Source organism: Lepisma saccharinum, chromosome 1 (assembly GCF_977018435.1).
Source record: "Lepisma saccharinum chromosome 1, izLepSacc3.1, whole genome shotgun sequence".
Classification (NCBI taxonomy): domain Eukaryota; kingdom Metazoa; phylum Arthropoda; class Insecta; order Zygentoma; family Lepismatidae; genus Lepisma; species Lepisma saccharinum.
Genome location: NC_139229.1, coordinates 85682921 through 85695041, shown reverse-complemented (window position 1 = coordinate 85695041; position 12121 = coordinate 85682921). Strand labels below are relative to the sequence as shown.

General features: G+C 36.3%; 1 protein-coding gene across 1 annotated transcript in view; it reads right to left on the bottom strand.

Annotated features, from left to right (window-relative positions):
• Window positions 1-1295: 1295 nt before the first annotated feature.
• Window positions 1296-12121, bottom strand: part of LOC145997302 (spondin-2-like) — a 209746-nt gene continuing 198920 nt past the window's right edge. Inside the window, exons 5-6 of the mRNA XM_083134206.1 lie at window positions 10471-10801; window positions 1296-8274 (exon numbers count right to left, since the gene is read on the bottom strand). Coding sequence (XP_082990332.1) covers window positions 8078-8274; window positions 10471-10801 — 528 coding nt within the window. The 3' untranslated portion in view covers window positions 1296-8077. The remainder of the gene's footprint in view (window positions 8275-10470; window positions 10802-12121) is intronic.

Below are 12121 nucleotides of genomic sequence, written 5' to 3'. Positions count from 1 at the left end.
AGGTAGCAAGACAAATGGAGGCATATGCAGCTAGCCGTTGCTGCTACGCTTAAAATGAATTTCCCCAGCTACTTGCGCTCAACATAGCCTAGTTGCAAGGCTATCAACATAACCATAACATGCAACGATACATAACATGTTTCGTAGTTACTGAAATAAAGTAAAGATTTGCGTGTTAACTTTCGTAACTTTCCCGCCTACACCTCGCTTTGTTCCAACGTTTAGATTTTTTTGGGCCCCCATTGCAGAGAGAGGTATATAGAGGAAAATCGTCAGTTTCTGAATCTTACCTTACTTACTTACTTACTTACTCCTTGGCTGCTACATCCCCTAAAGGTCCTTGGCCTCTCTCACAATGATAGCCCATTCTCTTCTGTCTTCTGCTCGACGTCTCCACCGTCTTACTCCCATCCTCCTAAGGTCCTCCTCAACGTCCTCCAACCATCTTTTCCTTGGCCTTCCTCTTAATCTTCTCCCTCCTGGTGTCCCTTTATAGACCTTCTTAACCGCTCTGTCTTCAGGCATTATTTCCACATGTCCTAGCCACCTGTCTCATGCTTCTTATATCGGAAACTATATCTGGTCTTTTGTAGAGTGCTCTAATTTCATCGTTTCTCCTTATTCGCCATTGTCCATTCTCATTTACTGGCCCGTATATTTTCCTCAGTATCCTTCTTTCCCATCTTCGCAAAAGTTCTTCATCTGCTTGCAACAAAGTCCATGTCTCTGCTCCATATGTCACCACTGGCTTTACGACTAGCCGATATACTTTGATTTTCAAATTTCACTCTGTTGAAGAGAGTTCCTCCTGGGTTACACCCTTGACCCACTCTTCTCATGATCTTTTCTAAAGCTATATTGAATAATATCGTAGAATACACATCTCCTTGTCTCAAACCTTGGTTCACTGCAAATTCCCTTGTGAGCTCTTTTTCAATCTTCACCTTGCATTTAGTACCCCTAAGCGTCATTCTGGTTAATCTTATTAGTTTGCTTGGGATCCTTAGCTCCTTCATTGCCTCATACAATTTTCCTCGTATGATACTGTCATATGCATGCTTAAAGTCTATAAATAACTGATGAATATTAATGTTATATTCATAACATTTCTCCATTATCTGCCTGACCATAAAGATTTGATCGTCCGTTTCTGAATCTTACCACCCGTAGAAAAATGTGCAAACTGAATCTTGTATGATAAAAGTTTTGTCGTTATACCTGACATTGAGGAAATAGGGAGAATCCATCAGAAATCTAAAAATTAATCAGCTTATCAGAACAATACACAATTGTGACTTCGATTCTTTATTGAGTGTATATCAAGTACATCGTATAAATAGCATATTACAGGATGAACATTCAACCAGTCAAACATTATGAATCTATTTTCCTAAACCAGTAGTAATAAAATATCTCTGAACAGTGAACAAAGCACAAAATAGCAAAAAAAGAACATATCTATAAAATAAGTTATCATCTACAAGGCAGTGTACAGCATAAACATTGTTATTGTAGTCAGGTGGGAGAATAACATGTTTAAGGATAATAAAAGACTGCGGATTGGAAACTAAACATGGTGGACGGAAAGAACAACAAACAAGGAACATATTTCAAAAACACAATTTTCAAATTTTCGTCCAGTACTTTGAGTTTCTCATCTTCTTCCACGTAGAAAGAAAAACACTTCACTTTCTTCTAACAAATAGTTGATTCTCACAATTGGAACACACAATTTGCAATAATGATATCATGAACATTACCAAAACGTTTAAAATAATTCATTCTGCGATTACAGTGTAATTTTGTTAACAATATTAGCTTCAACTATTGTTATATTCAATATAAACTTGTGTTTTGAATTAAATTTTCATTTTGTATGTACAATACTCTCGGCTTGAAAATAATAATGCAGAGATGTATGTTTATGGTAAAATAATTATAACCGGTAATATATAATAATACATTAATAATACAAAGATCCAAAAGTTTTCAATTAATTGTTTATAGCATAAAATGTTGAAATTGATAGATCAGACAGATCAGTCAATTTTCGTGAGAAATTCCTCAAATATTTTGGCGTTGAAAGTGGAAGTACAGGAGGACGTATCTTCCCATTAATACAGACAAATTTATTATGTACAGTCAACGGCAAAAATAATGGTAGGCAAATTATCCATCGCTATTTTAATTACCTTTTTATTCTACATCCTGTGATGTTTTAAGGGATGAAATTATGTTGATTCGAAGCAGGTATTACCCTCTGCTTATTGACATGAAAATGATTGACAATTCGCCTACAGTTTATTTTACCGTTGGGTGTACATGATTTTGGTTTCACCTGTATTCTCAAACATAACACAAATTTGTCAAAATCTATTTCGAAATTGAACTAGCAATGATAAATTATTCATTGTCGCTGTTGAGCCTCTGTTACAAATGACTAGGTAAAAATTTCAAGTTCAAAAACGGCTATGTATTAATATATGTGTATACATATATGCAGGATTTTCGAATGGCCTAGGGTCCCTTTTTTGTAGGAAGTATTCACCTATATTTGAAGAAATCTAGGCCACACACTGGTTGAAATCACCCTGGCATAACCCTGTGCATATTTGACCATACCACAGCTAACATTGATCGCTCTTGACAAGTATAACCGCAACTTTAATGTTTGTCAAACTTCAAAACAGTGGAGTGGAAGATGATGCAGAAACCACATTCGAAAGCGCTACTACTGAATTATCTTAATAATACATAGATATTAATTCAATATCACATTGATTTTATGCTGAATTATTAATGAATTTTAAAAGCAGCGTTCTTGAAACCAATTCAACGCTTATCTTTCAATACAGAACAAAATCTACAAAAATATATTCTTTGTAAGTAACATGAACTATTAATAATAAACAAAGAAATGATTAGGTTCCATAATTAAGATAGTATATACACAAAGCAGGCAGTGATGAACTTATTAAAACACTTGTAATTCGTAACGGAAAGTTATTCTCTTGCAAGAAATTATGCTTATATAAATAAAATATGTATGTTTAAAAAACAAAGAAATATTCATAACACTTATAGAGCTACAAGGAAGGCAGTTTACAGAACAAAATACTGTAAAAATATAAGATGGCATGTTCAAGGAATACTCGTATTTTGTTAGCATGAAATGTCCCTTAAATAAAGTCGATGGAGTATGTATTTTCTTCTGCATGACTTGACCAAAATTGTTGATAATTTTGAATATTTTCATTTTTTAATCACAATAGGATCATGTTTCAGCATGCTCGCATTGCAACTTGAGATTCTTTTCTAAGCTAATCATTAGCTGTAAGAGCCTGGCTAGTATAGTTTATACCTCTGTTTAGTGAACATTGATCGAAGATTATTCAGTTATTGGCGTCCATTCTGTGCCCTGTAATATTCAAACCGGAAATAACGAAGTGAAAGTGGACACAGTTTATGAAATGGTTTCACAAAACTTTTTATCTGGCAACGCTGTGCTCCCGCATGGATGTCTGGGAGATTATTACGTCACACTTCAACATGGCGACTGTTGAAGAGATAGCAATGTGCGTACCTTTGTTTTTTCTAAACACAGCTCGTTATCACAAGGCGGTAACGTTACAGAATTCGGTATGTTGACGTTCAGAAACTATCCGACGTTGCTTATGATATTGAAAAGTATAATATATCAAATACTCGAAGACATTTGCATGGGAATTGATTATCTCTTGCATATCTTATGCGCCACAAATGGTGAGCATGTTATTGGAGCCACAATAATTTTTGTGTGTTTTCAAGGGTGGAAGAAATGTATTTAGTTCCTCCTTTATTCCTCTCTCCCTTTTCCCATCTTCTCTCTCTTTCTTCCTGTTTCCCTATTTTTCGTCTTTTTCCTCGCATTTTTATTTCTTTGTTGTTCTAACTCTTCCTTCTTTTCTATCTCTACTTTTCGCCTTTCTTTTTCACTTTATTTCTCTCTCTCTCTCTCATTTCGTGCTTAACCCTACGTTGTTCTGAAACATATTCATACATGTTATTCAGGCGAGCAGAAAGGATCTAACACTATTTCACAGTGGGCATAAGCAAACCCTCGTCCGCACATGCATACGCTCGTGGCTCATATTGAAGCTTTTTAGAATTCTACAGTGTTGACTCTAAAGTTATCCATTGTTCTTTAAACAACCCAACCTTGCTAAGGTTTAAAACCTTCTGCCCTTAGAAATTCAGACAAAATTTTGAATCGTCCTGTACATTGATGCATATTATCAACCTAGTAATTAAAGTCAAGAAGATCTCTAATTTTCTCAGGACACATTATAAGACGAGATGCATTGACATTGCTGCAGAATATTAAAAACTAAGATAAACTGCACATTCAATTTTCACGACTTTCTCATTTAAAATTGTTAAGTATTATACCATAATTACATTTTCTAATGTAACGGAAAAACCATGTGCAGGAAAAAGGCTACAAAAAAGAAACTAATCAAGTTTTTTTTGCATCGACGGAAAAGGCATCTGATATGAGATTGTGGCAGCCTCGAACAACAATTAAAAAAAAAAGAGAATCGCAACACAAAACTAACTCCATAAAGAGAACAATGCAGTTGGAACATGAAGATTAGAAAAAAAGGAAACGCCTCATCTATTTGGGCTCTTTGTTCTTTTGTCACCGGCGAAATGCCCATCGGGAACATGGGCATGATTGTCCTTCCCGTTCCATTGTTCCTTCCGGTAGTTTTTTTTGTTCCCCCACCTCTTGTTTAATGCAAAGGTTGGGCCACGGTCTGTTATGGAAATGTGACGTCATTTGCACATTAACTGCCAGCGGTATGGTACATGCGGGGCACAAAATGTGCTAGATTTTTTGCACAAGATGGCGTGTTTTGATCGGTGTTAGGGTAACCAGGGATAGCTATTCCCTGGACATATACTACATTTTAATCGTATGCTCGATTTCCGGTAAAAAGTTTTAAAAAGTCGTTAAAAGTCCGACATTTTGAACATGATACAATTTGAATTATCAAAACGTGTCTTTCAGTTGGAACAAGGGAATAGTTTCTATCCTCCTCGGGGAATTTATAATTTGAATCATTCCCCTTAGCCTGGATTGTGGAAGACATTGCAAAGTACAGAAAAATACAATACCAACTTGTAATACAAAGTGTTGCAGTCATTAAAAGATTCATTATTTTTAAACCAAAATACGTTAATTTCACATTATTTGAAAACACATTTCCTAGGTTATTTACTGTAAATATTTGTGTCCCACATTTCGCATTAAAGTCCTTCATTTTGAGACAGTGTGGACAATAATTTTTGCATGTAGTTATGATATAAACCTAATCGGTATAGAGTTCTAACTTTAGACCAACATACTGAATGGCTGGGAAATGTGGTAGCCTCTTTTAAATATTGCATACATTACAAATAACATATTGTGTACACAAAATTCACTTTCTGCTAAACACAAACATTAATTGATCAGTGGATTCTCTGGCAGCCACAAATTATGCCATAACTTTTCTATCCCGCATACCTAGGTCAGAAATGAAAGAAACCGAACTGCGTTTGTATGTGACGTCAGTCAGATCTCTCCCAGGAACACTTTGAGTTGTTTTTGGCATCCGCAAAATTCTAGTCAATGTCTTATTACTTCACAGACTCAATGTTTTAGGATCTTTAAACTAAACATTTGGTAAAAATTGAATCATTCCCTCCTAACGATTTACTTAATTATTTTCAGAAAATGTCCCACGAACAGAATTAACTTTGTTCCTCATTAACTTTTGGATTCCTTGAAACAAACCACTTATATAAAATTACAACTAAGTAGGAAAACACAATTGTAATAAAAATACTTTCATGTTAATTGATACCACTTAAAAACATTACATGATGGCATAGGTGGTAAGTTGAAGACACACACAAACCGTCAGTCTTTCAGTTGAAAAGAACCTTTGCTGAACATTCACGAAGCTACTGGCACTGAGCAAAAATAAATTCAAAATTACGTTGGGCTAGATATGAAATGAACGATTTCTAAATGCACACTACTTTAAAAGATCTAAGGGAAATGTTTGGTAGTTTTATTTTATTATTTTGTCCACGTTTGTGAAACGACAGATGCACTTCTGTTTAATGTTTTGCTTTTCCACTTTGCGTTTAAAATTGAGCGACGCAAAACTTTTTTTAAATACATTTTGTTCGTTAGACTTATAAAATCTACATATTCCTATTTTCTAATATTGTGAGAGTATTCATTTTATGAAACATACTATTTATTCCCCAATACTCTTCTGTGCACAATTCTCCAAGGTTAATAACGACTCGCTCATGTCAATTTTCTATCTTATTCTGTTTGTGCAATACAAAATAAATTATTGCAAGAATATTTCTAAAATATGATGGTGATAAGGTCGTATTCATTTCAAAAAATTAATATGTACGTGATGTTATGAAATTAACAATAAAATGTGACCTATTTGCTGTTTCCAAGTAGTTACATGGTGAATAAAAAAACATTTAGCCAATTTAAACATATACAATATTAGTTCGGAATTTAAGAACAAAATTTTTCATCTCTCTCTCTCTCTCTCTCCCTCTCTCCAAACATTCTCATTCATTTCATGAGCTTTGCCTATTTTAACTTCTTAGTAGAACTTTAGAATGACTAAAATGCATCTATACACACATTTTCGTTTATTAATCGATTCACCGTATCTAGCCGTTTATCTTGAATGAATTAAAATTGCACATGTTTTCTTATATAAAAGTCGTTATTCATATGTTCAGTAGCAAACTTAATGCTACTGCATTAAGATATCATCAAGTTGGTATAGTATTGGTTACTATGACCCAATCTTGTTATAAGATAGTAAACAACCCATCTCGCAGTATTCTTGTAAATATCTCGAACTTATATACGTGCAAATAAGCATAGACTGAAGTGCCTCTATCGTTCATTACTTTACCCAATAACCATCTACGATTACTTCTATTTACACGTAAGTAATTTGTTCCTTAACAACACACGAAAATCTTCAATAGATTCTCAATATGATACAATTTGTAAGTCTATATGTTTTTTTCTTGTTTTTAAAATTTAACTGTACATTTCTTTATACAAAAGATATAGTTGTCTTTCTCTCACTCACTCACTGCTACCAAATGCTGGGCTGTACGAACACGTTATTACATTTTGTTGCTTTTCTTCATCGTTCCTCTTCCCTGGGTGCAAATTCTTCTGTTCTTGTTTTACACACACAAACACTCAGCTGCTAAAACGTGCCGAGGGATCGAGAGCGAAAAAAAAGTAACTTTTAAAAAATACGTTTGTTATGTTGTTAATTCTCGCAGATCACACACTCAATTGACATTTTCAAACTCTCTAGTTACGAAAAATCTATAATTACAGAAAGATCGTTCTTCCATCTTTATTGGTAGATTGATATTCACGAAATGCATGTGATTTTTTCAATTGGTTTTCTCCAGAATAAACACTGCATGTATAAGAAAACCGGATTTCTATTTCGATTAGGCTATATTTAAATTATTTTTCACGTGCCACTTGCGTGCTGTAAATATATGATTGACAAAACCTGAAGTACGTATGCTACATATTTTTGAAATACCTCTTTATCATCTTTTGAAAGTATAATCATTAACTTGTACATAGATCAGAAGAATTGTACAATTTTTATTGTATTTTTGCACTATTATTTTGTTTCAAATTGCTTCATGTTGCCAATAAAAGTACACAATTGGATATAATTGAGAATCGTGCAAATGACGTCATCGATGGAAGAAAGACACTTCAGTACTCGTCAATATTGACTTAAATTTAAGAAGACTGATTATTTGAAGAAAACACTTTTTCGAAACCAAAGATGCTACACATCGCATCCGTCGTGGTTCTTATCTCCGTTTTGGGTAAAGAAAAATTGTCCTCAGTTAGATAAATTGAACATCACTCGAAGGTGACGACGCAGAACACGATAACATGTTCCTAATTTTTGATTTTTCGTGTGTGTTTCTTTCTGCTCGAAAGGACATCGTGAGTCCTCGCCTACCAGTCGAAGTAGGAGCGGGCGCAGGCCCTGGCGCTGCCACACCACTTGGTCTCCACCAGCGGCGGACACACCTTGCCGCCTCTCCTTGCGTGCTTTACCACGTCTCGGGTCCTCTGCATCTCCCCGATGCCGCAAGATTTACTGCAGGCGCTCCAGGCAGACCACTCGCTCACTCGGCAGTCCCGTGGTGGCCCTGCGGAGACAACAAATACGAAATTGTAGCTTTTCTGGCGACGTTATTCGATCAAGTGTTCTCGGGTTACCAGCCAGGTTAAATTGGCGTTAGCGTCCAACGTTTCGAGCGCATACGTTGCTCTCTTTATCAGGAAATGAGCAGGGAGTGACGACGACATGCCCTGCTCTCGTCATCAGGGAGTGACGACGACATGCCCTGCTCTCGTCATCAGGGATTGACGACGACATGCCCTGCTCTCGTCATCAGGGAGTGACGACGAGATGCTCTGCTCTCGTCATCAGGGAGTGACGACGAGATGCCCTGCTCTCGTCATCAGGGAGTGACGACGACATGCCCTGCTCTCGTCATCAGGGAGTGACGACGACATGCCCTGCTCTCGTCATCAGGGAGTGACGACGACATGCCCTGCTCTCGTCATCAGGGAGTGACGACGACATGCCCTGCTCTCGTCATCAGGGATTGAGGAAATTCCCCGATAACGAGAGCAATGTAACGCCGATTTGTTAATGGGCTGGTAATCTTTGAACACTTGTTCGAAGACGAAATACACGAATCCTTCTTTCCTTAAAATGGACAACGGGACCAGACGCTAGAACTAACATTTTTGGGTACTGAAAAGAGAATAACTGCTTAAATTGTAGTTAAGTACCTAAAACATATTTCTACTTTATCTATTCTAATTCTTACGTAGGAAGTATGAGCCTAAAGGCAGTTTTCAGTGCATTTTGAGTCATATGAAAAAATGATGCCACCTTTTGTTACAAATAATTACTTTCTGGTACATACATTTACTTCCTTACCCCGATTAAATTAAATTTATTATTCTAAAACTTAAAGAAAAACATGTAGTACAAAAGTAAGTTAATAATGGTATGTGTAAGTACACACATTTCTAAACCATTAGTTTCTTCATACTTCCAGCAATAAGAAGGTAATATGATCCCGCCTTTTGCTGTTAATATATCTTAATATTTTCTAAATAAAATGTTAGTTTATGCTACTCTTATTGGCACGTCACTAAGTACAATAAAATTACTCAAACGTATGACAAACTAAATACATTTCGAAGTCTTTGGCAACGTGTTGCACTTTTTAATCGTTTCTACATATTTTAAAATTACATCACTTAGTTCGTAATACTCATACTGCTTAGTTTGACAATACGTTTTTAATTGACGCGTTCTCAACTTGGATTGTAAATTTATTTATGCATACTACAAGTCAACTGTGTCAGTCACATTATACCCGTTTAACGTTAAACGAGAGGACTGACGCAAAGGTTCCTAGAATATTGAAAAACTTGTAATTGATTTAAAATGTGATTGACACCCTTAACAAAACTAGTAAAGTCTATTCACATTTGAATGAAAATTAATATTCGGAAAGTTACATTTAATTACTGTAATAATATAGATGAAAAATAACTAACTGTTACAGTTACTTTGATGACTGCTAGAGTTACTAATATACAAAATAACTCACGTCGTCGCCTTGTAATCAAGGGGTCCCGGGTTCGATACACGGTGGTGGCATATAGTGGTTCGGATCCCACTTTAAACTGTAGGTCCAGTCTTGATTAGCCTTACTGTGCATAAAGTGGACTTAAAACACCAAATCAATCAATCAATCAAAATAATTCAGTTATAGTAACTTAGATGAAATTACTGTATATATTACTTAAATATAAAATAACCGAGTTAAGTCACTTGCATTAAAGTACTCTGTTACAGTTATTTGTATTGAAAATAACTGAGTTACAGTTAACTTCGATGAAACAGCAGTTACAGTAAATTTAATGAGATATAACTCAGTTCCACATAGTTAAAATTGAAAACTAATCCACTTATAAGTTACTTAAATAATCAAATAACTAGACTACAATTAATGGGATCCAAAAAAACTTTTGTCGTAGTTATGTACACGGAACATAACTCTGTTATATTTAATGGGATATGGTGTTACATTTACTTAAATAAAAATTCTCTGTGAGAGTTATACTTACCTGGGAAAATAACTATCACAATTACTCAGATAAAATAATAGAGTTAAATTAGATAAAAATAACTATTATACTTATTCAATGAAAAATTACTCAGACACATTTACTTGGATGAAAGTAAATCCAGTTGGAGCTAAAGTCTAACAAAAAATATGAAGGTGAAATTTCGCCGTAAGATTTATCTCTTTACTTACTGATTTTCCTGTAGCTCTTTCGCAGCTTCCCGCGGCCCTTCTTTCCGCCCCTGTCCTTCCGGTAAGTTTGCACGATGCTGTTCATGATGGCGTGCTTGTCGCCGCGAGGCACCGCCGGTGGCGCTCTAGCTTCCGTGGTGGTGGTCGTGGAAGTCGTGGTTCTGGCGGTGGTGGAAGATGGCGTCGTGATCGCAGACTCCGTCAGCTCCTCGTCCACGTCGTTGTTGTAGACATCCACCGCGTTGTGGCTTATATGCTCCATCTTGAGCACCTCGTAGCCTCTTTCGTCCTCCGAATGGTGGAAGACCTCGCTTAGTTCGTATTCCTTCACCTAGATGGCGGGAAAGGAAGTCTGCTGTTAGTTGAATCGAACGTCGAAAGCTTTGGTAAAGTCCTAAGTCAATTTTATGCGTTCATAGTCTAATAAGGATCAGATCCACTAACAAGTCCATGATGGTAATAGAACTGTGAAGCCTGGACTAAAAGGGGATAATAAATGTCCAAAATGGAGAATATGGGGAGGGAAGAGCAGGTAAACTTCAGAAATTACTCTTGCACAGTAGCGGGGATTGGGTACCAAAACTTGGGGAAGGGGGTGTGGCAGTTTATTTGGCAAACAAGGCTTAAAAATAGACCATAGTGCGGGATCAAACAGTGGGGGCAACTGCCCCCTCACTACCCTATAATCACCGATATTGCTCTTGCAACATTTCAATATTGATAAGTTGGGGCCTCCCCGATGGCGCAGTGGTAGCGTCGTCGTCTTGCAATCAAGGGGTCCCGGGTTCGATACCCGGTGGAGGCACAAGTGGTTCGGGTCCCACTTTAAACTGTAGGTCCAGCCCCGATTAGCCTTACCGTGCATAAAGTGGACTTAAAACACCAAATCAACTCAAATCAACAACTCAACTCAATATTGATAAGCGATTGGATTCCAAATTGGGGGGAGGGGGTCAAGGACTGTTTACTTTCCCTTAGATGATCTCACAGCGCCCCCCACATAATCACCGCCACTGTTGATAAGTCCTTTTTCATACTAGACGAAAAATTGTATTTATTCACTACATAATTATACAAGTATCTTACATTATACTTTTGTTCCAAAAAGAACAAGGAATCTTTGATTGTTATACAGAGAGAGATATATATCTCCTAAGATAATTTAAAATAATAGAGAGCTGCCAACATTAGTTATAATCCCCGTTTGGCCCACGTTTCCTTAATAATAGCACGAGAAGACTTCCAAATATAAGAGCTGCTATTAAAATGAGCAGGCATGTCGTCATATCTCGCATACAACATTTTGGAGCACGCCAATGGGTGTAAGAAAGATAACAGTATTGTCAAACGGTTCGTCTTTAATAGTGAATTGTCTTTTATGTACTTTGGTAACCAATTGAAGCAGGCTAAAACTCTTTGTTGTTTCAAATTATCCGGCTTGCGCAAGTTGACTATACTTTCTAACCAAGAGGGATCCTTCCTGTAGCCTTGAGTCGTAAATACATGTCCAAAAAACTTCAGCTCTTTCACAGCAAATTTACATTTTTAAAACAAACGTAAAATCTGCCCGTATTAACCTTTGCAACACCATACTAACATGCTTTATATGGGAATCAAAGTCCTAGAACTTGATGTTGATATCTACATACAC